At 50.3% G+C, this 25,353-nt stretch overlaps 12 protein-coding genes across 12 annotated transcripts; 5 read left to right on the top strand and 7 right to left on the bottom strand.

Annotated features, from left to right (window-relative positions):
* Window positions 1-1,918: 1,918 nt before the first annotated feature.
* Window positions 1,919-2,269, bottom strand: N7532_011765 (Protein kinase-like domain; the record flags this gene model as incomplete). The annotated part of the gene is made up of 1 exon (XM_056624256.1): window positions 1,919-2,269. The coding sequence occupies one exon, from the start codon at window positions 2,267-2,269 to the stop codon at window positions 1,919-1,921; it is 351 nt and encodes a 116-aa protein (XP_056469244.1).
* A 1,157-nt stretch (window positions 2,270-3,426) lies between these two features.
* Window positions 3,427-4,029, bottom strand: N7532_011764 (lysozyme; the record flags this gene model as incomplete). Its single annotated transcript, XM_056624255.1, has 2 exons — window positions 3,427-3,720; window positions 3,781-4,029. 2 exons carry the CDS (start codon window positions 4,027-4,029, stop codon window positions 3,427-3,429), a joined length of 543 nt encoding a protein of 180 aa, XP_056469243.1.
* A 584-nt stretch (window positions 4,030-4,613) lies between these two features.
* On the top strand, window positions 4,614-5,282 carry N7532_011763 (uncharacterized protein; the record flags this gene model as incomplete). Its single annotated transcript, XM_056624254.1, has 2 exons — window positions 4,614-4,639; window positions 4,970-5,282. The coding sequence occupies 2 exons, from the start codon at window positions 4,614-4,616 to the stop codon at window positions 5,280-5,282; spliced, it is 339 nt and encodes a 112-aa protein (XP_056469242.1).
* A 720-nt stretch (window positions 5,283-6,002) lies between these two features.
* On the bottom strand, window positions 6,003-6,691 carry N7532_011762 (uncharacterized protein; the record flags this gene model as incomplete). The annotated part of the gene is made up of 3 exons (XM_056624253.1): window positions 6,003-6,102; window positions 6,162-6,409; window positions 6,473-6,691. The coding sequence occupies 3 exons, from the start codon at window positions 6,689-6,691 to the stop codon at window positions 6,003-6,005; spliced, it is 567 nt and encodes a 188-aa protein (XP_056469241.1).
* Window positions 6,692-7,345: 654 nt separating this feature from the next.
* On the bottom strand, window positions 7,346-9,037 carry N7532_011761 (TPR domain protein; the record flags this gene model as incomplete). Its single annotated transcript, XM_056624252.1, has 1 exon — window positions 7,346-9,037. One exon carries the CDS (start codon window positions 9,035-9,037, stop codon window positions 7,346-7,348), a length of 1,692 nt encoding a protein of 563 aa, XP_056469240.1.
* A 777-nt stretch (window positions 9,038-9,814) lies between these two features.
* N7532_011760 (uncharacterized protein) lies at window positions 9,815-10,376 on the top strand (the record flags this gene model as incomplete). The annotated part of the gene is made up of 2 exons (XM_056624251.1): window positions 9,815-10,083; window positions 10,142-10,376. The coding sequence occupies 2 exons, from the start codon at window positions 9,815-9,817 to the stop codon at window positions 10,374-10,376; spliced, it is 504 nt and encodes a 167-aa protein (XP_056469239.1).
* A 272-nt stretch (window positions 10,377-10,648) lies between these two features.
* N7532_011759 (superoxide dismutase) lies at window positions 10,649-11,383 on the bottom strand (the record flags this gene model as incomplete). The annotated part of the gene is made up of 2 exons (XM_056624250.1): window positions 10,649-11,287; window positions 11,339-11,383. The coding sequence occupies 2 exons, from the start codon at window positions 11,381-11,383 to the stop codon at window positions 10,649-10,651; spliced, it is 684 nt and encodes a 227-aa protein (XP_056469238.1).
* Window positions 11,384-12,433: 1,050 nt separating this feature from the next.
* N7532_011758 (oxidoreductase, short-chain dehydrogenase/reductase family) lies at window positions 12,434-13,397 on the top strand (the record flags this gene model as incomplete). The annotated part of the gene is made up of 3 exons (XM_056624249.1): window positions 12,434-12,549; window positions 12,602-12,916; window positions 12,983-13,397. The coding sequence occupies 3 exons, from the start codon at window positions 12,434-12,436 to the stop codon at window positions 13,395-13,397; spliced, it is 846 nt and encodes a 281-aa protein (XP_056469237.1).
* A 153-nt stretch (window positions 13,398-13,550) lies between these two features.
* N7532_011757 (putative general amidase) lies at window positions 13,551-15,982 on the bottom strand (the record flags this gene model as incomplete). Its single annotated transcript, XM_056624248.1, has 4 exons — window positions 13,551-13,708; window positions 13,769-15,053; window positions 15,116-15,615; window positions 15,700-15,982. 4 exons carry the CDS (start codon window positions 15,980-15,982, stop codon window positions 13,551-13,553), a joined length of 2,226 nt encoding a protein of 741 aa, XP_056469236.1.
* A 115-nt stretch (window positions 15,983-16,097) lies between these two features.
* On the bottom strand, window positions 16,098-17,294 carry N7532_011756 (putative pyridine nucleotide-disulfide oxidoreductase; the record flags this gene model as incomplete). The annotated part of the gene is made up of 1 exon (XM_056624247.1): window positions 16,098-17,294. One exon carries the CDS (start codon window positions 17,292-17,294, stop codon window positions 16,098-16,100), a length of 1,197 nt encoding a protein of 398 aa, XP_056469235.1.
* A 1,321-nt stretch (window positions 17,295-18,615) lies between these two features.
* On the top strand, window positions 18,616-20,190 carry N7532_011755 (uncharacterized protein; the record flags this gene model as incomplete). The annotated part of the gene is made up of 1 exon (XM_056624246.1): window positions 18,616-20,190. One exon carries the CDS (start codon window positions 18,616-18,618, stop codon window positions 20,188-20,190), a length of 1,575 nt encoding a protein of 524 aa, XP_056469234.1.
* Window positions 20,191-23,605: 3,415 nt separating this feature from the next.
* Window positions 23,606-25,220, top strand: N7532_011754 (putative MFS transporter; the record flags this gene model as incomplete). Its single annotated transcript, XM_056624245.1, has 4 exons — window positions 23,606-23,948; window positions 24,005-24,835; window positions 24,896-25,011; window positions 25,077-25,220. Coding segments are annotated over 4 exons (1,434 nt in total), but the record flags the coding sequence as incomplete, so codon positions are not given.
* Window positions 25,221-25,353: the final 133 nt, after the last annotated feature.

The following is a 25,353-nucleotide window of genomic DNA, read 5'->3' as shown; positions in this document are numbered from 1 at the left end:
AGGCCGGTGGAGCGAGAAGACGAAACATCCCCCGCGCAGGATGGGCAGATCGGGGCCGGTGTGCATTTCGCAGCCCACACACACACACACAAGCACGACGAAATCGATCAGGAGAAACCAATTTCGCGACATCGGCCATCGGCCCCTCTCGCACACCCCCCAAAGCGCATCAGGTGCTTGGCAAAGGTTTGCTCGTAGATCAGCCACCGATGCAGCAGGGATCGACGCTCCCGCCCCGGTCTTGGTGATGGCTTGACCACCATTCTGCATGCGCCGCACACCTCGTTCGCCAGAACGGTTGATCCCCCCGAGCGAGAAACAACATAACGTTCAGCCTGCGGGGGATTGTCCGTGGAATACCGGTCATCACGCAGTTCCGCTACAAGCTTTTGAGCCGTATCTCCTCTCCCGGGGCTTGACTTAGATCCGATAAAGGGTTCGACAAGGTTGCGTCGGTCGATCCTTCGTCTTTGGGCTGCCGGCCCCTCATTCTCGGCCTGATCGGGAAGATCTCCGGCCAGCTCGGCCACGGTTGCGATAGTACCGATACGACCGTCAGGTTGTTTTTCGATGACGGATCAAAGCAAAAATCGGTCGGAAATTCCCTGCATATCTGATGGCCACATTCCAAAACGTGAGCCAAAACGATGTGGAGGGTATGAATCAACTCTAGCGGTGTACTTCCAGAGCAAGGTACTGTATCTCCTCGCGTCATGGGATACTTGCTCACCACCAGCCCGTAATCCAAATATGCTTCATTTTCAAAGCAGGGATGATCGTGTCTGAGTATTTTAGGCTGCCGGATTTTAGTATTACTGGCCGGTCACGAAGACAGTATCTAAGGTATTTAGCACGTACCTTTTTTTAGTACCCGAGTAGTATAGGTCCTCACAGCTACCCTGAGGCAGGAAGTTCTTGGGTTATTATTGATATATTTCGCTATTTCAATCTTCCATAAGATCAAGTCGGTGCTTTCGTTCTTTTTTTATTGATTTCGAATGCTCAGACTGAGCTCAAACTACTGGTAATGGCTTGATTTTTAAATATTGTATTGAACTTTAACATAGTGACGCTGGAGACAAAACGAGTGCAATGAAATGGCAATTCTTTCCTGAGAAGCATCCGTAATCCTTCATGACCATGAATCAACGAGCTCAACATCAGGCAATGGCACGGGCCCCTTTAACGAAAATCTTGTCAATGCCGAAACAGGTGTGGTATGGTATAGTATTTGAGGCCAAAAAGCAACGGTATCCTCGTATTCCCAGTTTGCTTTATCGCGGTCGTAAACATTGCCATCGTCACCGGAGATATCAGCGTCATTATCAACCGTGGAGGTATTACTCGGATCTTCCTCCAGAGTAGGGTCGAGAGTAACAGGGTGAGACGTTGGCTGTGGGCGGCCAGGAGCGGCCACATTGCAATGGATGCATCTCTTTTCCTTTCGAGAAAAGGCAAGGAGAGCGAGTAATCATCCTGTACCTCTCCCGGACCATTGCGAATCATCTTTTGTACCTGGTACTGGGCGATGCTTCGGTGGTAATTGATAGATGAAATAATTGGTCCCTTATCAATTCGAATGTCAGACCCGATATAATACTTGCTGGACTCTGGATCTCGGAGCAATGATCCGATTTTGTTGAAGGTCGAAGATGCAAGCTTCGTTTGAATGGCGGCCACCTGCTTTCGGAACCTTTATCTTGCTCCGGGGTCCCATACTGATCAAGAGGCCCATCAAGGCTCCATAAGGTTTTGGGACACACTGCCTGGGACGTATTGCATCAAGATGTAAGGTGCGCCATTTTCATTCCGTCCTCAGTCATAATGATAGATCTCTGAAGCAGGAATCGAACTCCACTCTCTTCGTTGGACAATCAGCATCTCAAGTTCAATCCAAATGCCTTTGGGTTCTGGGGTCTTACTTCAAATAACTCATCCATGCTAACTCGAAAGACATTCTGCCCTGTACATCTCGGTATGGCTCTGTGGCATCTTCCAGGTCTTGCATTCGGAGACGGGCAATCCACGACATTCCATTCTCAAAGACGACTCGCCGGGCCATGTTGAAGTGCCCTACAGAGAACTTCTTTTCGAGAATAGATGGCGGTCCATGTCGATGCTTCGAGCATATTTCGGTCAGTTTCCCCCAATTGACCCCAGCCAGGAATTTCGTTCCGCGGACATGAAATTCGCTGTCATCCTCGTATTCATCGGGACCTAGCCATGCCTTGCTTCCCACCTCCAGGATCTTTGGCGCTTCAACAGCCATCTCTTGAAAAACTCACAAAGAGACCATACGAACACACCGTTTTGCGTTCCCTACTTCCAGGCTAGTTTGCTTGGCATGTAATTTGTGCAGTATAGGTCCTTCATTCCCAGGGACCCTTTTATCTCACAAGAAGCAAAGGACACTGGTAAAGCTGTCTGTTGATATGCCAAGGGCCGTCAACCTTTTACATACTACTCCATTCAGTCACATACCGGGTGTTGTTTTGTCTCGAGCAATGTCAAGGACAGTCATTGAGATCAAGCTCTTCTTGTCACGGCTATTAATCGATGTAGGTACGTACACTACTATTATAGTGATATATGGAGTCTTACAGAAAATATAAGTCACCTCGAGAGCTTGGTCTCCTCATCAGACCATTCGTAGAAACTGCACCATATTGTCAGGGCCCTTTACCGTTTATCTATACCGAAAATACTCTTCACAATGGCTGTCCTATCTGGTCCCCCTGTCTGTGTCCGCTATGTAAAAATACAACTTTGAGTGTCGGAAATGCACAAAGCCCGGTTCGAACCATTTGTCGAGATGTGCGCCGATAAGGAAGCCATACACGGTCCCTTCAGTTTGTACATGAAGACTTTGGAACACACAACCTGCTTGTCAACGAAATCTTCGAGATCTTCGCTCTCATTAATTTTGACGCCATTATTGCGGCACTAGTCGAGCTTCAGGCACAGTCTCCTATATTCACAGGAATGAATACGGAGATCCCGCTTCACGTTGACACCAGACCAGCAGTCCTGGATAGTATCGCAATGGAGAGGCCCAAAATGGAGGAATACAAACGCTTGATGCAGGAATGTGAAAAGGAGATAGCGCATTGCGTGAATCGACCCACCGCACCCGGAGCGTTGATGCTTTCACATGCCGCCGATATCGTGTACGGAATGACTTGTTACGATAAGTGCCTTCGTTCTAATCGAGGCTGGATGCGCAGCTAAGCCAAGCTATTTCGGCAAAACCTCATACGGGATTCCAAATAAAACAGAGCAAAGCAGTGCTTCCCACTAAACGGTGTCGAGGGTGATATCGGAGACTGGTTGCATGATTGCATTAGATTGAAAGATATGATGGAAATAAATATACATATTTGTTGCTATAGTAAGAGTCCCTGGAAGTAAGATAGCCAGTATCGTAACCTAGCAAGCGACAGGGAGAGCACCAAATGTGGCAGGTGCATCAAAGAGATCCAGTTCAGCAGTCCGGCGACGAGTCAAGCCATCGACGACCTCGCCATTGGCCTTGTTCCACTGGGGCAGCTCATCATGAGCAACAGTCACAACATCCTCGCCTGCATTCATTCGCGAAACAAGATCCGAGCTCTCCATGTTGCCGTTTCCGATGTTGTAGGTCCAGGACACCAGTGCAGCGTACTGGTTATCGTTCAAGGTAACTGGGTCTGCCAGAGCATTTGTGAGGGCATCTTGGTAGGTCTGCTCTCCATCAGCTACCTGGTATCCTTCAACTCAGAACGAAATAGCTACTATACTTACCACTAGGTCACCAGCCAGCAACTGGCTCGCAGACTCCTCGGTCAAAGGCTGGTTGGGAACTTCCGAGCAAGTCGAGTCGCCACACAAGTGACCATAGCCAATTGTTGGGTTGCCAAAGCCATCATCATAAACACTCGGCTCGAAAGACTCGAAGCTTTTGATCAGATTCAGGCCGTTTTCGTTGGTAGGCGGCCCAGTGCAGGCAATTGCCACGGCAGGGAGAGCGGCTAGGAAGAGTTTGAGAGACATATTGAGTACTAATGATCTTGTTTGTATATTGAGGTGGTTTTCGACTCTGCAGAATCTCTTCGTTCTTTATATCTTTCATTGCGACAGAGTTTCATCTTCCTTAGACATGTTCTGTTGAGTGTAACCTCCCATATTCAATATGATCAACACTGGAAATACGAGAAGAATTGGGGCCACGATGAAAAAGAGACTCACAAAGCACTGACAGCATCGCATCGCTGAAGGTCGAGCTGCGGGAGATGGAGATCGTCACGGAGATAGCACCGTTAGGTTCGGATCAGCGTTCTATAATTATCCACCTGCATCCGCGGTCCCGCAGTGTTGATACGGGGAAGACCTGATTTGGCGCTTCGATTAGAATGAAGGAGAATTTGCAGGATTTGTATTCTCCGATCATCCCTCCTGCGATTTTCATGTCCAAACAAGAAAGAACAATAGGGCACGATGGCTCGTGTTGGCGGTTGATCTTCGTGTTGCAATCCGGTTCCTGCATTCTTGGCTCAGCCTTGGGTGGATGGCCGGCAATACGAGCAAGTCCACTCTTCGCCCCAACATCCAAACTCTATCGATCAACTCCGCCAGGAATGCGTAAATGTATCACTGACTCGCGGTATGTTGACGACAGAACTGTCTTCTTGTTTCTCGCCTACCTAGCCATCATCCTGTTCTCAAGCCCTGCTCAGCGACTTGACGATTATCCACTTCCAATGAGTATTTTGATGGTCACAGGAGCCGAGCGGGCGAGAATGCATATTCTTCTTCCGGTCTTGCTTCTTCCGGGCCTTTTCGCTTCTCAAAATGGGAATTCCATTTATAAGAAGCGACTAACAGGCGAAGAACTAGATACCGGACACAGCTGGGGAATAGTAGTAACAGATCTGGGGATCCCCTATATCCTTAAAAACGGAGCCATCGGCTAGCTCTTCGGCGACACATTCAGCACACAATGGCTTGGAGTTTGGTCAAGATTAGCGGGCTCCGATTCCCGGTCGGCTGTACGCCCTTGCGACGATGGAACGGGGATAGAGGAGGTCTCCGTCATTCCGAACGACGGCTTCGGCTACCCGGAGACAAAGGAGCAGATCGTCTCCTATATGAGCATCAAGTCTTTGGATCCGTGGTCGACCAACTATGCCGGCTTAGCACACTCGAACGATGGAAATACCTTCACCAAGCTGGAAATCAAGTTTAAGAACAAGGATGACAACTCTGACCCGTTCCAGATGTGGACCATGCAGCGCGATGGAAACTAATCTATATCTTCTCTGTCCGTGCCGGCCGCCAGGAGGGACCGATGATGCTACAGCGTGTTCCCTGGGACAAAATGGCGGATCGGTCAGCCTATGAAGGCTGGGGATGGAATGGCAGTGACTGGGGTTGGGATAGGCCTTGCTCGCCCATTCTCGAGGGTACCTCTGGGAACCTTCAGTGCGGAAGTTGAGTGACGGAACATGGGCGATGGTCTATCTCAACCTTGGCGGTGTATAGCCAAACATTGTTTGACGGACAGCAGCTGGCCCAAACCAAGCATGATCCGATGAGACTGTCCAAGTGCCCTGGAACCAAGAGCCATCCCTCTACGATGGTTTTATTCATCCTCGGTCCACGTCGAAGGAGAATGACCTGCACATAATGGCGTCCAAGTGGTCCCACGGTGCAAATGGACACACTACGGCGTATCATGTGAGCCAATATGTTGGCACTTTGTAATAACAGTGTGCCCGTCAAATCCGTCTGTGTCTATAGTATCCAACAGTGCGAGTTTGGTTGAATTGATTATGTATTAGTAATTAAGTATTAGTTAAACATTCGATGTAGATGTAGACGTAAGTCGATACCTCGACATAGTGATCAATGGCAGTCGACCATAAATCCAGAGTGCAAAACTCCCCTTCACATTATCATGATCATTAAAACCGATGCCATCCAAGCAACGCTCATACCGGTGTCTTAATTGGCTCAATTGATGATAATCAAGCGCCTTCGAAAGCAGCTTTGGCTGCCGGTTTTTCGGCCTTCCGTTGAGTGTGACAAGCACTCGCCGCGACACACATCAGAATAAAATGGAATGTTCTGTAAATTAAATATCAGTAACAAATTCCGATCGTTACCCAAGCCAAAAAATCTCTTACATTTCCAGCAGCATCATTGAGCAACCAAAGACCTCTGCCCCGTACAACTGCTTATGGACACCAGTTTTGGAATACCCGTACCCACCGGCATGCCAATACCCAAGCTCTATCAGATAGAAGCAGATAGTAATGAGTTGAGCGACCCAGGCAATACAGTCAAATGCAATTGTAATGCCTGGATGAATGGCACAGTTGAAGATGAGGACCACGAGGAACTTTAGCGTTGACCAGGCAAAAGCGTAGGCAGCCTATTATGATTAGCTGCCAGCTTGAGCCCCACACACAGGCAGGAGTAATTTGGTTCCACTCACCGTTCCCAGGTTGATGTGCGACCAAGACGCACCAAGTCCGTCGGTAGATACCTCGCCAGCTCGATGCTGGGTATATGCCCAAGCAAAGCAGGCGATGGGAGCAATTGCGCTAACCATAGCCCCGAAGCGTAGGCTCAAGAACTTGAGCCATTTCTTCTGATGTTGGGGTATGACATCTGGGTGCCAACCAGAGTGGCCTTGTTCATAGTGGCTGGACATGATGGCGGAGTACACAAGAGCGGTCCTAGATTCAAATGCTCGAAAGCGTCAAACGCCACATCCCTTTGAAGACAGGAACGGATGCTGATTATATGCTTGATAAGTAGCCTCAACAGCCGAGGAACACTTCATCGTGCAGTGCGCATCACGCCTGATTTTAGTTAACACAGCCTCGGGGCCGGTGGCAACGCCAAGCACCCTGCTCGATTCCCCACCAATGAACCGGACGATCTTCTCCCCGCGGTGGGACTCTAGATTGTACAGGGTTCAAGGAGTGACCGATATGGATAATTAGGTTTCGACAGGCTCCTTCCAGTGTCATCAGGCGTCCTTCTCCTCGACTCCGCCATGATTGCTCGTTCTTGGCACTGCCTGGACTTGGCATTTTGAAGGGGCGGAACGAAATCCATCATTTCATTGGGCCGTCTAAAAGGAATTTCGATGAGGAAATGATCTCATCTCTATATATAGACATACAAAGTGTCTTGTCGAAAACCATTTAAGGTCGATAATGAATACACCACCCAAGGTACCCTTGCTGGTGATGGTTGAGGGATATTGGCATTAATCGTAGAAAAAGACACACGTTGACAAGTTCGACCGTTAGCGAATAAATATTGGACGCAGCGGCAGATATGCAATGAGCATGATATGCTAGGTGAGTCTGCAGAAACACGACGACTTGATGGGTATATCCGCCGTGGCCAAAGCAAGCCTCAGCTGAGGTTTCATAGTCCTCGCCTCGGCCGTTCTTTTCAGCTTCACCAAGCACTCATGAAGACCATGAAGAGCCCAGACGTTATTTGGGTGTCTCAGTGCGCGTGGAAGAGACTCGTCAATGCCAAGGTCCGCTGAATACACTGCCCGTGCTTCCTCCACTTGATCCTGTTCCAACAGCAATGCCCCCAACGCATGTCGAGCAGGTTGCATCCAGCCCCATGGCTCGTCGTAAGGAAGATTATCGTCTCGCTCTACTGCTGTACGGAGGTGAGCGAAAGCAATGTCGTAATCCCCGCAACGGTATGCGATCTCGCCATCCAGCATTGCTTCTGCGACGGTGAGGATATCGACACACGCATTATTAAAGATGGTTCGAGAAGAGGGGACTAGCTTCCTTGTTGACTGGAAGAGGTCCCTTTCTTTCTTTGCTTCGTCACCATGGCCCATTGCAGCATAAGCAACTCCCTTTGCGTAATGGGTCATCGCGGTCGTGGAGCAGTACAGTGTCTGATCAGCAGGAAGTTCGAGGGCGATGATTTCCTCCCAGCGGCCGAATCGAATCAAAGCATGCACACGGGTCGAAATGAATCCCTCAAGCCAGTCTGCCAATGGCGGGGACTCGACGCGAAGAAGATCCTCGGTGAGCGACTCAGCGAGCTCGGTTGCGGTTTCGATCGCAATCTTGGACTGGCCTCCTAGCATGGCGGAGTACATGCGGAAGTGATAGTCATGTGCGCGGTATAAATTATAGAAGTGTCCCAGAGGTTGATTTGCGAGGAATTTCTCATCGGCGCGGATGGCAGACGTATTAGATGCCACTGCTCTGCGGTAGTCACCGCACAGCACATCCAGGTGTGTCGGCATATGCTCGAGGTGACCTGCATCAGGCACCAGGCCCCGCAAGTTGTCCGCAATTGACAAAGCAATCTCTGGCGTTGGAGACATTTCCATCAGGTGGATATATAAATGCAAGAGACCGGGGTGTTCCAAGGCGTCGTCATTGTCCAAGGCCCGATCCAAGGCCTTCTTCACTTCGAGGGTTCGGGCGCCCGGTGTTGGCTTGCCAGTTCGCAATTCCCACAGGTTCCATGGAGTTAAATTCATCAGTGCATCGGCATAGAGAGCAAGGACGTCAAAATCACCAGGAAAGGATTTATATGCGGATTCCATTGCCGCAGCATATTGTTCGTTCCATTTCGCACAGTCGTCCACAGGCTCCTCTTGAGGATATCGATATTGCAGCGCATCAATGAGAGCCTTTTCGACTGGAGACGCAGAGGTTGCTTGCCTTTGAGCTTCTTTGACTGCTCCATGGGCTCGTGTCGTGGTCGTCGAGAGGTCTTCCCCATCGAATAGTTTCCACGGTTTGTTGTAGTTCGGCCCCAGCGCAAACGCAATACCCCAATACCCCATGGCACATGTCGGGTCATGGATCACACATTGTTCGAAGCATTGCGCAGACTCCTCGTGGTTGAAGGCGTAGGCCCAAATGAGACCGCGATTGAACCACTCTTGGGCATCGGGATTTGATGTGCTCACGGGCCGTTGGTAGGTTCCGAGATCGTAGTAATCCTCGGAGGAGGCCTGTTTTGCTGGCGCACGCGTCTGATGCCAGACTTTTGCCATATCATCCAATATCGTTGTTGTTGATGGGGTCGATTGAGCGTCTGGCCCGGTCGGAGGTCTCGTTGCCCGCGGGCAAAGTGGGGCTCGCGCCAGATGGCGTGGCCTCCGCCTGGATCGCAATGATAGGGATCATCCTTGTTCATAGTTGGGCATCGAGATCCTTGACGTCTGGTACAAAACGGGGGAAGCAATCTGGGTGTTTTCTAGCTGGCTCTGACGGGTCAGGCAATCGCTGGAAGTTGATGCCCCTTGCACTCAATCTTCCATCGCAGCGTTTCATGGCGACGGAATGCCCGGGCGCCGGTGACCTGTCAAGGGTCTCGTCGGGAATAATCTGAGGGGGCAGATGAGCTGGGTTCGTGTGGAAGATGTATTAATTGCTGGGATCGAAAGTATTCAAAGAGAGGACTCTCCTTGGAGGAGTACTCGCGTCGGATGTATAATTAACTAGTCAACCTGGATGCCTTGTATCCTCAGGCATCAAGGCCCACAACCCCACATGAGCAGATTTGAGCAGGCGCTCGTCCCACGTGACACGCGTAGATCGGCAGGACTAACCGCTTTTGTCAGTATATCTGCTCTTTCCCGCTCACCTTGGTGGCCGACCTTGTGGGTAATGCGGTGACCTACTGACCTATATAGCAGCAGACCGAAAGCAGGCTGTGTCCAGGAGATTTGTTCAACTTACTTCAATTCACCTGTGCAGTCTTGCAAACAGTCAACTCATATATCCTGCTACATTTTCCGTTTAGCGCCTTCCCTCGATATACCCCCAACATGTGCGGCGATACCAACCGACCCACCTTCGGAGGCACGATTGCAGTGTTATTCCCACAAGATAACCGCCTGTCTGCTGAGCGATCACTATCTTCGTCCCCAGAATCGGTCATATCTCAGTCAACTTCCTCATCAACTTCCTCTCTTTCTTCATACTCGCTGTTCTTCCGCGACACCAGCGATCGAAAGACCAAAGCCGTCTTCCGCATCGAAGACCTGGAGACCTATCAAGCTCTGAATAGCTGTGACAGTTTGGATATACGCATAGAGTAAGTGAAATTGTTCTTCGAATGTCAGAGTAAATCACATGCTAACCCGTGGCTCTAGAAAATATGGAGACCTCTCCACATCAAGCTCTTCCATAGCTCCTCTCCATCAGTTTCTACTAGATCTGTCCCAAAATAAGCATCTGAAGCCAGACCATCAACCGACGGAAATGGAGTTCGACTTGCCCGAACAGCTGGACCTGGGAGTATCGGAAAAAGGTGTTGTGGGAAGACAGGTTACGGTGCGCGAGTCCCAAGGATCCATCCTGGGAATAGGAATAGTTGGCTACAACTGAATGGCATCGGGATACAATGGCATCTATCTCAAATTCTTATGATTTAGTTTACGAATAGTGTGGATATGAGGGCCAGGATTTATTTGGGCATGCGTGAATCAATCGCAGCGTTACCATGAACTAATCCATAATTCATCCTGCAACTGAAACTGAAAGGGGTCGTTCAAGGCACGTCGGTTGATTTAGTTCCGAACGTTGCAAGGTCGCCGTGAGGCAATTCGTCGTCGATCGGCACCAGATTGATCGGTAAGAAGTCGCACAGCTTGGGGCTTTCAGAGCTTGACGTGGCCAATGCCGCCGGTGAATCGCTTCTCGGCTTCGGCCCAATTGATGACAAGCCAGATTTTCTCGACGTAGATGGCTTTCTTGTTCAGGTACTGGGGGTAATCTGTTAGCAGCATTTCGAGGCCCTCGATAGCTTCAATACACACTTGAATGTAATACGCATGCTCCCACATATCAATGCCGAAAATAGGGACAAATTCAGGGCCGACAGTGTCCTGGTCCTGAGTCGTGAGGATCGTCAAGGGGCCCTCAGGGCCACCCGAGCAGGCAAGCCATCCCCAACCGCTACCCTGGATGTCGAGCAATTTCTTGGAGAAGGTGCGCTTGAAGGCATCCACGGATCCGAATTGAGCGACGATAGCGTCCTTTAAGAGGGGGGCCACACGGTCCATGTCGTTCTTTTCATTGCCAGGCGGGGTGAGGTTCTCCCAGAAGAGGGAGTGATTGACGTGACCACCCCCGTGGAAGTTAATTTTTTGCTGCAGAGCGAACACAGCCTGGAAGTCATTGCGCGCGGTCGCCTCGGCGTTGGCGGCGAGAAGAGAGTTCAGGTTGTTGACGTAGGCTTGGTGATGTCCCGAGTGATGCAGTTCCATGATCTGCTTAGAGATCACGGGTTCCAGGGCCTACAAGATGTGAGCTGCGGGGTTTAGTTGAAGGGAACAGGAGATACTGACATCATAAGCATAAGGAAGCTGAGGAAGGGTCACAGGCTGAGCCATCTTGACGGAGGGGCAAGTCTCGAAAGTAAAACTGAATGGAAAAGTGGTGGTGGGAAAGGGAGAGGATGTAGTAGTGGGGAAGATCGTAGGCAGGTGAAAGAAACGATAATAATACTGGAGGTGGGGGGAAGGAACAATAAATACTGCCGGCAGTGGTTCACTTGGAAAAGATAGCGGTGTTGGAAGATAAAAGCACCCCCCAAGGTCCTTGCCTGGAGACCCCTCGTCTCGCCGTGGCCTGCCTCCACCAAGGTAGCCTGATCGAGCCATCAAACTTCCATGTGTTTCCGCGGCGTGTGGACATGCGCAGGCATCCTCTTCAAATGACTTGGCGTTGATTTGAAGGTGCGAGGAATTGAGCACATTTTAGATCCACCACGAGGCATGCCGAATCGCGTCACTCAGATGGGTCCTTTCTTACCCCATACTCCTACCACAGTTAAGCTACTACCTTACTAATATTTCTAATCTTTATTTGTACCTTCAGAACTCTGGAAGCGATTCTCTTGTGGGTTTTATCACAAATAAAGCTGCCACCCGCCGAAAATTCCTTGTTGTGTTGCAAGCCTGTCTTGAACTAAACTCAGTGTTGTTGATACTCGCCTTTCGACTTGCAGTACTATTCTTTCAATACAGATCCCGTACGCGGAAACCATGCTATACCTGTCATTTCCTCCCTCTCTTGTTTAAAAAACGACCCTAATACCTTTGGAATCTGTTGATCAGACATGTTGTCTACTAGGGCTGACGCCGCATCTGACCCCTGCGTCATACTGTAGCACGACTATAGGGAGATGCCAGCCATCACAAGGTCCCCAAAACCGCACAATAACCATTCATTGCACTCTCCTCCAGTGAGAACAATTCAATCAAATCTCAGTACCTTAACCTTATGCTCATGTCGTCTTGGAATGGAGATTACTAATCTCCGTTTTTGCGGGGTTTCGGCACCAGACGAGCCTCGGTCACTCGGCGCGGGTGTATATCTCCGGCTTAAGAGCCTATTCCCCCCAAACTTCTCCCTTTCAACTTTTGGATATACCAATCACCATGTCGGCCGCCGAGCAGGTTCAATTGAGCAATTTCTCTAACATCTTTTCCCTCGAAGGAAAAGTTGCCGTCGTCACCGGCGGTTCACGCGGCCTAGGATTGCACGCTGCTTCGGGGTAAGCTCTTCATTGAGCAATTCTCTGTGACACATTTACTTACAGACGGCAGTCTTCTACAAGCTGGCTGCTCCAAAGTCTACATCACCTCCCGCAAGAAGGATGCATGCGATGACGCCGTTGCCGCGCTGAACGCCTTGCCTTCCAAGCGATCTGGTGCTCAGGCCATCTCCGTTCCTGCCGATAGCTCCCGTATGGATGAGCTGGACCGGTTGGCTACTGAAATCGGCAAGACGACAGACCACGTTGACATCTTGTTCGCCAATGCCGGCGCCACCTGGGGAGAGAAGTTCGATACCCACCCGGAGAAGATGTTCTCCAAGGTGATGGATCTGAACGTGAAGAGTATTTTCTACACAATTCAGAAGTACGTCCACTCAGCAATTGTCACTTAGCATCTGAGCCAGGATACGTCGACCTAACACCATTCTAGGCTCGCCCCTCTCCTCGAGGCCAAGTCCACGCGCGAGGACCCTGCACGTGTGATTGTGACTGCCTCCGTGGCAGGCATTGGAATCGGTACTATCGGCGACAATGCCACACCGAGTTACTCTGCCTCCAAGGCCGCTGCTATTCATCTGGCTAAGAACCTTGCTGTGGAGCTGGGCCCGCGCCACATTCTGACCAACGCCATTGCACCTGGGTTCTTCCCCTCAAAGATGGCCAGTGGCTTGATTGAAAAGAAGGGCGGACTGAAGCAGCTCGAGGAGTACTCGCCCAACGGCCGATTGGGTCGTCCCGAGGATATTGCTGGCTTGGTTGTGTTCTTGTCTTCGCGGGCTTCAAGTCACTTGAACGGAGCAGTCATTGCAACCGATGGCGGTGCCGTTCTCAAGGGTAGACTATGATTTGTGTTTTGTTTTGTACAGCTTCAACCATCATGTGATAAGTTGTATTCGTGATATCAATGCATATGGCCAATTCCCAGTGGGATGTGGTTAGATTTGCTTCACAGTAGTGATATTTACAGCTTGATGGCCTGTGCAAAGATCAGTAGACAATTACAGCTTCGCGCTAACAGAACCACTATTCCCTTGCACAGCTCGATCAACAATCTCCATAGCTTGGAAGAGCTGGTAATCGTGTTGCTTGGGCGTAACTACCTGAACACTGAGCGGCGAATCCAGGTATACACGACGATCGACTGTTTTCTCGTTCCCTGATAAATGGAAATATTAGCATAGTTTCAGGACAAACGCTGGCTGGCCTCCGAACTTACACAGCTGACGGTTGGCCTTGTCCCAGCTGCCAAGAACAGGGGCGTCCATATTCCGACCAAGCTCGAGGTCCGATTCAACAAATGGTCGCACTGGCACTGTACCGGCAGGGTAATCCAGCAACACAAAGGTTGATGTGTAGCCAACAGCATTGTACCGATCCATCTGGGGGACAGGGTGCGGCGCAACAGGGCAAATAATGGCATCGACGCGACGGGCTTTGTTAGAAGAATGAAGAGTCCACATCTTGAGCATTTCCTTCTCGATCTCAGCACGCTGGGCTTGGAGCTGAGCAAGCTGCTCAATGCTCAAGTCCTTTCCGCGTTTCATACGGCCCTGTAGCCAGGGAATCAGTGATTCTCCCATGTTTTCAATCTTATCCAGCATGCTTGATCCATCATCAACGCCCATCAGACGACCCGCCAAGCCCTGACACTTCGGCAGGGCAGGTGGCAGAGGAATATCAACGACCTCGACACCCGGGGTGCGACGCAAATGACAGGCGACTTCATCCAGAACACGAGCGACCGGGGGCAAAGGCGTAACAAGACCATCGGTCTTCAAGATTCCAATAGTAAAGTTGCGGGGGGTGGCCAAGGACAGACCATAAGGAGCGGGCCAGAAACCAGGAATGCCATCCTCCCCGAACAGTTCGGCGCGCGGTACGATTTCGCCCATCACAGCGCCGAGATCCGCGACCGAGCGCGCGAGTGGACCAGCCACGGGCTGCAAAGAAATCCGGCCTTTACCTGGCAACTGACCACTCTCCTGTCCGCCATAAGGAACGCGACCGTTACTTGGCTTGAAGCCATAAATGCCTTGACACATCGCTGGCACGCGTATACTGCCTCCGATATCTGTGCCGAAGCCGACCATCGACCCGCGCATCGCGACCAGCGCGCCCTCTCCGCCAGTACTACCACCAGCTGTCCACTGACGATTCAGTGGGTTGAGTGTCCGACCGAACAGGTGGTTGCAGCTGTCAAGGGTCGCCAGGGTTTGGGGGATGTTCGTTTTCGCGATGACGATGGCGCCGAGGGATTGAAGCAGGTTCACCAGGTCGGCATTTTCCAGAGCTGGCTTGAACGCCAATGCCGAAAGCCCAATGCTAGAGTCGATCCCCTTGATGTTGAATGTATCCTTCATTGACACGGGTAGGCCATGCAACGGACCGACAGGTTGCCCCGTTTTCCGAAGGGTGTAGTCCAGTTCTTGTGCGCGGCGCAGAGCACGATCGAATAGGGGTTCTGTCAGGCAGCGTGTAAGCTGATGGGAAACGGCTGCTCTCTATCATTCCGAAAATTAGTCCGCTTGTAGTTCAAGGACGAGCGTGTGACTGGAAGTCTCACCTTGCAGAAAGCTCGGGTCACATCTTCCGCCTTCAACTTCCTCTCGGTCATGGCAGACACCAAGCCTCGCACATCATAGTTCTCGGTAATTTCCAGCTCCTTGGCTGTGAGAATGCCACAAGTGCGAGGGATATTCATCACATTGACGCGACCATATTGCTTTGGCCCCTCGGTGATCGACTCTGCAGGTGAAAGCATCCCCGCAGGAATGAGATGTGCGGGTAGTTGCCATTCCGCCGGGATGGCAGCAGCCAGCTCGGCTTGCTTGCGTTCGGCAATGGCCACGTATTGGGGCTGCGAAGATGCCATGATGCCTGACGAAGGGAAGTTGCGGGTTGCGGGAATGCAACTCTGAAATACGGCGGGTGCGGGGAGAAATGCGGAGGAAGAAACCTCGGCCCAGGCGGCACTGCCGATAAGGCTGTATTTGATCAAATGCTCATCTCGAATATATTGTACGCCAATCCACTCCGCCGACACCAAACGCCTAAATACACAGTCTACAATCTGCCTTTAGAAGCGCGAAACGTCCCGGCCAAATAGTCTGTTCAGCGTCCATCGAAATGCCACTCGGATCTTGTTACGCCAGCTGATGCTCATCGTGATGTATGCCGCGTTCCAAACCAGCCGAGCCATCCGTCCGGTAATTCCCTCGGGAAGATAGCTTTTGCGCTTGTTCACATCGTGCATGTCGTGTGGGATCTGCATCAATGCTTTTTCACTTCCGATGTAGGCCAAAGTTCCCATGTTACGAAATGAGAATGGAGGAGTCTGTGAGAGGTCGTTCTTGTTCAAATGCGAAGCGAGCCATTTGGCTTCCTGGAAAGTGGCTTGCGCTGTTGCCGGAGGCGCGCCAGTCTCGATCATGCAATTGTCGCCCAGTGCGAAAACATCTTTCAACACTGCTGAGTCGCCGGCTTCGTTTTGCAGCTGTACTCGGAGGTGACCGTCGACGAGCAGGGCGCCCGTCTTGGGGACTTTTTTAAAACTGCCAGGATTGTCCCGGGGTCGAGCTCGAGTCCATCTTGTATATGGAGTTCTCGGGGAAGTCTTTGACATCGTTGAACGACTGTCTGATAAACTTGGTCATGGCATTGCCCGTCGCCCATACACACATGCCAGTGCCAACCTCTCCCTCTTCCTCGGTAGTCAGGGTCAAGCAGCGCTTAGGGTCCATGTCATATGGTGGCGATGCGCCCGGTGGGCCCCAACGGAGGCCTTTGACGTGATGAGAGGTCTTGATGTTAATACCTTCGCTCCTCATAGTCTTCATCGCATACCGAGACAGCGATTCATCAAACATTGACAGCACTTTGGGCGCGACGTCATAGAGGCTGATTTTCGGAAGGCCTTGGAGAGCAGGGTAGAGCACCATCATATCCTTATAAATGAAATCACGTAGTGATGCTGCGAGCTCGGTACCCGTTGGTCCGGCGCCCACGATGGCGAAATGAAGCAGCCACTTCTTCATGTCTGGCATCGTCGTCGGCAAGACCGCTAGCTCAAAGCATTCGCGCACACGCCGTTTGACTCGCTTGGCGTCGCCGATATCCTTGAAGAACATGGCATTTTCTCTGACTCCCGGTGTGCCAAAGGTACGGCTGACAGCACCCACGGCGATAACCAGTTTATCGTATGGGACCTCAAATGTCTCGCCCTTTTCCCACTGGCGATGCTTCTGCATTGTGGCTTCGGGGCCATCATCGGTTTCCCTTTCATCCTCGTGTGTGCGCGGTGACTCGGTGACACCACTCTTGACCACTGTTGCTTCGCACAAAATCGTCTTCTTCTTCAGGTCCACTGCTCGCGCAGCAGCTTGGATGAAGTCGACTTTGGCACCTGGATCCCGGACTGGTTCGACAATACTGGAGAAATCGAGCGAGCCACTAGCGGCGTCGGTCAGAAGAGGCGTGAAAACGAAATACGACCGAGGCGAAACGACGATGGGCGAGAAAGTCTTGGGTGACAAGCGGCGCGAGAGGGTATATCCACCCCAGCCAGATCCGAGGATCACAACACGTTCTTTTTGGTCATCCGACAGAGAGGCTGCATTGGTGTGCTCAATAGATGTCGCGAGGCCCCGTTTGAGTGGTATCCATCTGGAAGAAGGAAGATGGGCGTTGGGATGTGTCAGGCCCGGCGCGCGGAGTGCGCGCACGGCACCCAATCGAGGTGGCATTATTCTTCTGGCTGGCGGAGATCAAGATATTACCAATGCATAGTCAGTGTTACTTTCGGGGGACCCTGAGGATTTTTAAAGTTCTAAACAGGAGCTGAGCTCTGAAGACTTTCGCTGACACATCCATGACTTCATCCTGAGATACGTTCTCATGGAAGGAACCGGATCGGGATCTCAGACGAACTCTTCCGCTGTGATCCACTGTAGTCCACTCGGTCTCGGATTATTGCTCTCCCGTGACCATCCTATCGACTTGGGTGTGTTCTTCTCCAGGCTTTTGACACCTCATGGGGAATCCCGGAACCCTTCGGGGCCATCGGTGAGGCGCGGGTTGCACGTGCCATGGGAGAACATCGGAACATTCAGGACTGCCATCCGATGGCTTTCAGCTGTATAGTATTGATATTTTCACATGGCAAAGTGTTCTGAAACCCTCTAGCAGATGAGCCTTGGATTGAAATACAGCATCGTTGGATGTCACGTGATTATTCTGCACGTTCCGGGTGAGCGTTGCCGAATCGGGAAGTATTCTCCACATGCGTCATCAGGCCACTCAGGTGCTTCAGGCATATTGGATCTACATAACTAGCTAGTTAGCTGACACCTGCCCTAAAGCATCTGCAGTGATCTTGCTGAGGTCAGAATGAATACTAGTCATATATTGTGCGAGATCACCGAAAGTGAAAAGGCTAAATCAAAGTGCAAAAATAGGAACAGAACCGACGCAAAGCGACATTCCATTTACAAAAGGGATGGAACATATCCCAAGATGGGAATTTGAAATAATTCAGCACAAGATCTTACTGTGAAGTCCTATCTGAATTGGTGAATACCGCCATGGTGCCCCATAACCTAAAATGCTTAGCGTGGCTTACGCCCAGAGACGGTTCGTGTGGCTGCTCGCCATATTCCAAATCACTTTCGTAGTGGGGCCTTGGCAACCGCAGCCTTCTACTCAGCCTCAGATGGGCGAACGGAAACCCTCAAAGAGGATTCTCTTATAAAGGCACTGTCTGGCATCTGATGATATGTGAATTCAAGCCTCGGAAGACTTGAATCCATACATCACGATCCCTTCAACTGCCGAAATCCGCTACGCAATCGGCAATATGCCCAACTCCACGACTTTATCAGAGCATCAATCACAAGGAGCGGGCCTGAGATTCCGACGAGCACATGCAAAATCTAGAAACGGCTGCTTGAGATGCAAACAGCAGCGCAAAAAGGTATGCCGAGACTCTCCGGGCAAATGGTCAGGTGTGCTGATCGAGTGGCCCAGTGCGATGAATTGAAGCCCAGCTGCTCCCGATGCGCCAAGCGCATGTATAATTGTCGCTACCAGAGCTCCCGACACGACTCTAGCCCAGTAGAGGAGCGCGATTCGGGCGATTTACCGATCAGTGAGCTCTATATCTCAACCACGACTCCTGATCCAATCGCATCGAATGCATATGGATCCTTTACACTGTCGAGCGACCGACTTTCGGTCCCCGACTCTTCGCCACATGGGTCTTCCCCAACCGCGCCATCGTTTTGCTCGTCAAGGTTCCCTGGGGATGAGGAAGCGTCAATAATGATGTCACATTCCCCCGGTACCCTCGACGCGACAGAGCTCGGTCTCCTAAGTCATTATCTCGCGCATACCAGTCAAACCATACCATTTGACGATCTCGATCTCTATGCTCTTTCCGTGGGCGTACCAAATATCGCATTCAACAGCAAGCCTGTTATGTCATCTTTGATAGCTTTGGCAGCAGCATGCAAGTCACACGACATAGTCAAACAGACTCGAATGCCTCTTGCAGACCAGACGTTAGTAGAGGTCCGCGAGTTGCTTACTCTTGCAGATCGTCATCATAGAACTTCTCTGCAACACATTCAAGATTCCGTGTCAAAATCAGATCGCTATGACGACATCTTATTGAATGCAGCTTTGATGGTCTTATATGCTTCTGCGAGTCATGCGATTCGCGTATGCCTTGCAGCCGCCGCGAAAAGAAGTGAGCTGTTGCTACCAAAGGATCTACTTCCGCAACACTCGCAGTGGATTTTATTCACCCGATCAGCACATACAGTGTCTATTGCGGTCTTGGACAACATTTCCAAGATCAGTATACATGGCGATGGCCTGGGCCAGATCATACATACACCTCCAGAGTCACCAGGAACAGTGCTATCGCCGCAGGATGGCCCGTCTGAAAAGACGAGGCGGCTCTTTCTTCCATTGGTTGCATCAACGTACAAACGAGCCTTCGAGAGTTTACGCAGAAAAACTAAAACGACCATCGCTCTTCTTGGCGAACGACGAGAAAATTCTATCTTCGGCGAACTGGAGCTCGACGCGTGCCTCAAGTCTTTACCAATACTCGACGAATGTGCATATACAGCTCTCACCACTGAGAAAAGTCATAAAATCTCGACTGATTTCCAACCGGATCCAAATTGTTCCGATGGTTCATCTAAAGTCTCGCCCTGGGTCGGAAGATACATGTCCAGCGTCACATCAATGCAATCGCCAAAAGCGCTTCGGCGAATCATCATGTCATTTCTGAATAAAGCCCCATCGGGATACCTAGAGCTCATTCAGTCAGTGCTCGACTCACCATTTGAGTCTCTGAACTTGGAATACCCACCAACATATGGCTCGCCTGGAGGCGAGACACCGGTACTCAATGAGACGCAACTGTTGGCGATGGACATATTTGCCCATTGGCTGGTCCTTGTCATGTTACTGGATGGCGTCTGGTGGATTGACGGTATTGGGCAGTGGGAACTTGGTCAGGTTGTGTCGATGATGAAGAAACAAGCCTCGTGTCAATTGTCGGCGAATACAGGGGAGACATGGTGGCCGGAGAGCATGCATCTGATTAAGCTAGAGCTTTCACCAAGTAGTTAAAAAGAATAAGTAGCTGAGAGGACTCTTCTTAAGTTTGAACGAATTGTATAGAGCTCCAAATATCCCTACCCTCTACGGAGTGTGAAAATATAACTGCAATAAGCTAATGTCAAGTATGAATTATACTTATGCAATGACGGTCCCTGTGTACTGAGAAACCCTACCTTGGGGGCATCCTGGATGTTGTAATTTATGAATGGAGACAACAGATCACATGACTTCCCGACAAGGGGGTCCTTCCTGATTAGGACAAAACTGGTCGTTCGGGTGTTCCGAGTCACGTGATCGGGTCTTGCTTGTTCCAGACCCAATTTCCATACGGTAAAGTCATGAAGGGTGCTCTTATCTGATGAAATGCTTACATGGATGTGGGGGCGAGAATCCATACACTCGCAGCATAATAACAAGATGCGCTATTATAACAACGCAGACAGATTTTCAGTTTCATCTTCACCCGTTTATAATCACGCACCTTCCAGGCACACGAAATCATTTCAACCCTCAAAAGGTCGTACGACTCACAATCACTTTTGCAGCTTCGTTGCCATGTCTTTCTGGACGAATGATCTCATTGCTTGCTGCCTCAAATTCTTTATACGACCACCAGCGTTCAGGGCCTCGACGAAATAACCACAATAGAATCACTACCATTCGATATCATATCAATAATACTCCATATTCTCGATTACCCCTCTCTCAAATCACTTTGTTGCCTCTCCCAGTGTTTTCGAGCTTGGACGCAACCCCTCCTTTTCAGGAAATTTCAATCAAGTTGTGACTTAGAAAAAACATAGGTCCGACTGCAAGCATTTGGGAATGCTCTCAAAGAACAACCGTCTCTTTATGGGGCGATTCGCATCATCAAAATCGCCAACTTTCCCCACGATATCCGTGACACCGCCCAAATTGCTTGTCTACCCGATTCAACACTCGCTGAAGCTCCAAATATTTGCAATCTTGCCATTCCAGTTCACAAACATACCTTCAAATCACTTCAGAATGCCGTATTCCCATGCCTTCAGACTTTTCAAGGCAGAGATTTTAGCAGCGGCTCAAAAAAAAAAAAGCTATGCCAATTGCGGCCGTTCATGCTTAGTCCAGCGTTATTGTCTATCTGTTTACATGGCCTCTACCAGGACAAGGCTTTCGAGTTACCTGGTAGGCTGAACCTCCGCGCCATCAGCTTTACGGAGAGTCATCTTACCTATGAAGCTATCCACAAACTTTTCGAGAATAGCCCATATTTGCGGTCTTTTCATTACACTGAAGCTGCAATATATAGGTTTCGAAAAGGAACCCACTTCACTCCAGCCCAGATCACCCAGGCTCTTCACTCTTCTAGGTGCAGCCTTGAAAGACTCATGTTAAGCATTCCTTGTGATAACGATTATGATTTTTTTGATGATGATACTGTTGCTTCTTGGGAGTCTGATGAGTGTATTGACACCAAGGATGTTGACACTGATCAGTACCTTGCTCCACTCACAGGCTTATCCTCTGATCAATATCTTGGCCCACTGACAAGCTTCTCCTCTTTAAGATATCTGTATGTGGACCAAAATCTTCTATCTCGTCTTTGCCCGATTGCCTAGAAGAGTTGATTCTTCGTTTGCGAGAGCCTCTCAGGGTGGATCTTCTTAGCCACTTGGCTCGCGCCAGTCATAAATTACTGTTGCTGAAATCAATTTTTTTTTTTCAGTATTGAAGATGATTGTATCGGTGAGCGAGATTGTCGTTTTATCTATTCATCGTGTGATATTGATTTCGAGACCGTTGGGGCTATTACATCTTGGTGCTTCATTGAACTGGTTTTCCCGATGTTAAAATAACTTTCCGCTGCGGTGAACGCTGGATTGCCACTCGCCCGTTATCCGCAGGCGTTCTGGCTGGGGAAGTTGAAATTTATACCCATTCGGCATCACCTTGGGTAAAGGGGCCGCTTCAGCGGGATGTGGGGCATCAAGATAGGAATGATCTTCAAGATCAGCTCTACACAGCATCTGTCGAGGATGAGAAAGCTTTGGCGAGCCAATCGACCGGAAGTAGATGGAACGCGATCGATGCCAGACAAATTGCAGAGGAGACAAGCTCCCATTTTCTATACCCAGCCCAGCGCTCTGCTCCATTATTAGCTTTTTTGTTTGTCGGCGTGTTGGTATACCGCACGAGCTTAGCATCTCTCTGCGGCTTATTGTTCAAGAAATTATCTTGATTATAGATATATTTACAGTGTACTATCTGTCCCCAAATGGGTGGCTTTCAGACTGGCGGTGCTCCGCACAGGATGCAAACTTTCGTCTCGCTGGGGAGATCCGGTGGGCGTTTGAAATCCGGTTGGATAAAAGTACACCCGGCTGCAGCGCATGAGTAACTCAATTTCTATGGAGCTGGTTGCTCGTTAGCTCGGATCCAGGTGCGGGGACATCAACTTCGAAGGAGGAACTGGATCCCTCGCAGTAGTTTCACAGTTTCACAGTTGACAGCTAAGTTATATTCAACGAAACAGAATCGATATCGCTCCTTTTTATCGCTAAAATCAACGCCTTTTCTCCTGCTTGTCGTCGAGCAAGCGAATAATCATCCTTCCCCTGCCAGATGTCTTGGCTTCAAGTGCGGAGATCCTCCGAAGGCTCGAACCTTCCGCTCTCCATGCCAAGCGCATCAACCAGAGAACACGCTTGAAGGCAACCCGAGAATAAGCCGTACATCAACAAAACTCAAAGACAATAATATCCCGCATGATACTGTCTCAGCTTGGCAATATCGTGTTATCATGGTTCCAAGACACCGGGCACATCTGGCACGCAGCCACAAAAGAACGCAAAGTTAATCAAGTAGGGGACCAAGCCAGAGATATAGCCTGTTGGCGGAGATTACTTCCCCATTCACGGACACGTCCTGTCCGTATGCCGCTTCATTCGAACTGGCTGCAGCCAAGCACGGATTGCGAGGCTGTGCACTCTTGGAAACTGGAGATCGACCAGTCCTCGGCCATACAGATTTCAAAAGCTCTTGGTTTTCTTGTCTTTCAACCTTCGACTCGGGGTTTCTCCTCCTTCTTGGAGACCTATTTCACCTGACATCGCATCGGAATCCTGACTCGTCGTACTTGCTAGATTCTGGGCATGGCAAGACTGGCCCGTACATGCCGTTCATTGGGTCTCCGTTGTCTGGTTTAGCTCTTGAGTTAAAACTCAGGTAAGCTGATATAACGGGACCCACGTTGGCAGGATGCGGGGTGACATATCCGGGGTAAGCCAGCTTTCCACGCGATATGCTGTGAAACTACCAGATCCACCACAGAGGCGAAATCATATAAAACCACCTGCCAGGTCGGACAAGATGAAGGAACAATTCAAGTTGAAGTCGCACTACATCCTACTGTCAGTCTCCCTCTGCAAACAATCTCGGTGCCATGACTGGAAACAAGATCTCCCCGGAGATTGATGACGAAAAGCCCGGTGTCTTGCATCGTGAAGACACCATCGACCAAGAGAAGCAGAAGCAGCTGAAGGATGTCGACTACTCTGGCGCGACCAAAAAGACCGATCCTGCTGAGATTCGTTTGGTCCGCAAGCTCGATTTGTGGATTATGCCTACTTTATGGCTGATGTACTGGCTGAACTACCTCGATCGTAATGCCATCGCTCTGGCACGGTTGAATGACCTTGAGGAAGATCTGAACCTCTCCTCATCCCAGTACCAGACCTGTGTTTCCATTCTCTTTGTCGGTTATATCGCTGGGCAGGTTCCTAGCAGTGAGTCTATCTGTCTCTAAACGCCTGACACTGTCTAACCACTAACTTTGTAATAGACATGTTGATCACGCGACTACGGCCTTCATACTACATGGCTGGTGCCATGGCCGCATGGGCTGTTGTTAGTGCGTTGACTGCGTTGGCTAAGGACTTCACCGGCCTTCTGCTAGTTCGCTTCTTCCTCGGTGTCACAGAAACACCATACTACCCCGGTGCCCTCTACATGCTCTCGATCTTCTACACACGCAAGGAGATCGCGACCCGCATTTCCATCCTCTACACCGGCAACATTCTCGCTACAGCTTTCGCCGGCCTTATTGCTGCCGGTATCTTCCACGGCATGGATGACCTCGCTGGCATCACCGGCTGGCAGTGGCTCTTCATTCTCCAGGGTGCCGTAACCTTCGTCGTAGCCATCTGCTCCGCCTTCGTGCTACCAGACGACCCTCTCCACACCCGCTGGCTCACCGAAGACGAACGGCAGCTCGCCCACGAGCGCATCGTCGCTGACACCGTCGGAGCCCGCCACCAAACCAGCACATTTAGCGGTGTCAAAGAAGCCGCAAAGGATCCCCGAGTCTGGCTCTTCGCTTTCATGCAGCACATGCATCTCGCAGCCAACGGCTTCAAGAACTTCTTCCCAACAGCTGTCGAAACCCTCGGCTTCAACACTACAATTACTCTAGTCCTCACATGCCCGCCTTATCTCATCGCCGGTATCATCTCTATATACTGGTCCTGGAATTCTGGCCGCATGAATGAGCGAACATGGCATATCACCTTTGCGAAGGCGGTTGCGATCTTCGGGTTCGTCCTTGGATGTGCGACTCTGAATACCGGTGCGAGGTATTTTGCCATGTGTGTCTTTGCGATTGGTACTTATGCTGGTATGTTACACTGATGGCTACTTTCTTTCTTTGTCTCTGGTTACTGATTTGCCGGAATAGTCAACTCAATCATCCTCGGTTGGGTCTCGAGTACCTGCGGTCAAACGAAGGAGAAGAAAGCTTCAGCTCTGGCTATCGTCAACACCTGTGCTAATATCTCGTTTATCTGGACTCCGGTATGTCTCCCTTTTCCTTCTCTTTTCATCCTTCGGAAAAGAGAGTTGGTCCTAACTGTGAGCAGTACCTCTGGCCATCCTCCGACGAACCACGCTACACAATCGCCATGTCATCCAGCGCCGCATTCTCGACTACCTGCGCGGCTTGTGCCTGGGCTATGAGGATCTGGCTGCAGCGCGCGAACCGCAAGATCCGCCAGAATAATGATGAGTCAGTTCTTTATTATGCTTACTAGGTTAAACCTGTGAGGTAGCTCTACTTGAACAAGTTTATTACATCTCATCATATCATTCATTTTCACCGACGGATGGACGGACAGACAGATGATGAAGGGTAGCTAG

This window comes from Penicillium argentinense (genome assembly GCF_028826775.1).
Source record: "Penicillium argentinense strain IBT 30761 chromosome Unknown utg000011l_segment0_segment0, whole genome shotgun sequence".
NCBI lineage: Eukaryota > Fungi > Ascomycota > Eurotiomycetes > Eurotiales > Aspergillaceae > Penicillium > Penicillium argentinense.
Note: the sequence above shows the minus strand (reverse complement) of the source record. Positions and strands in the feature narration are given on the sequence as shown.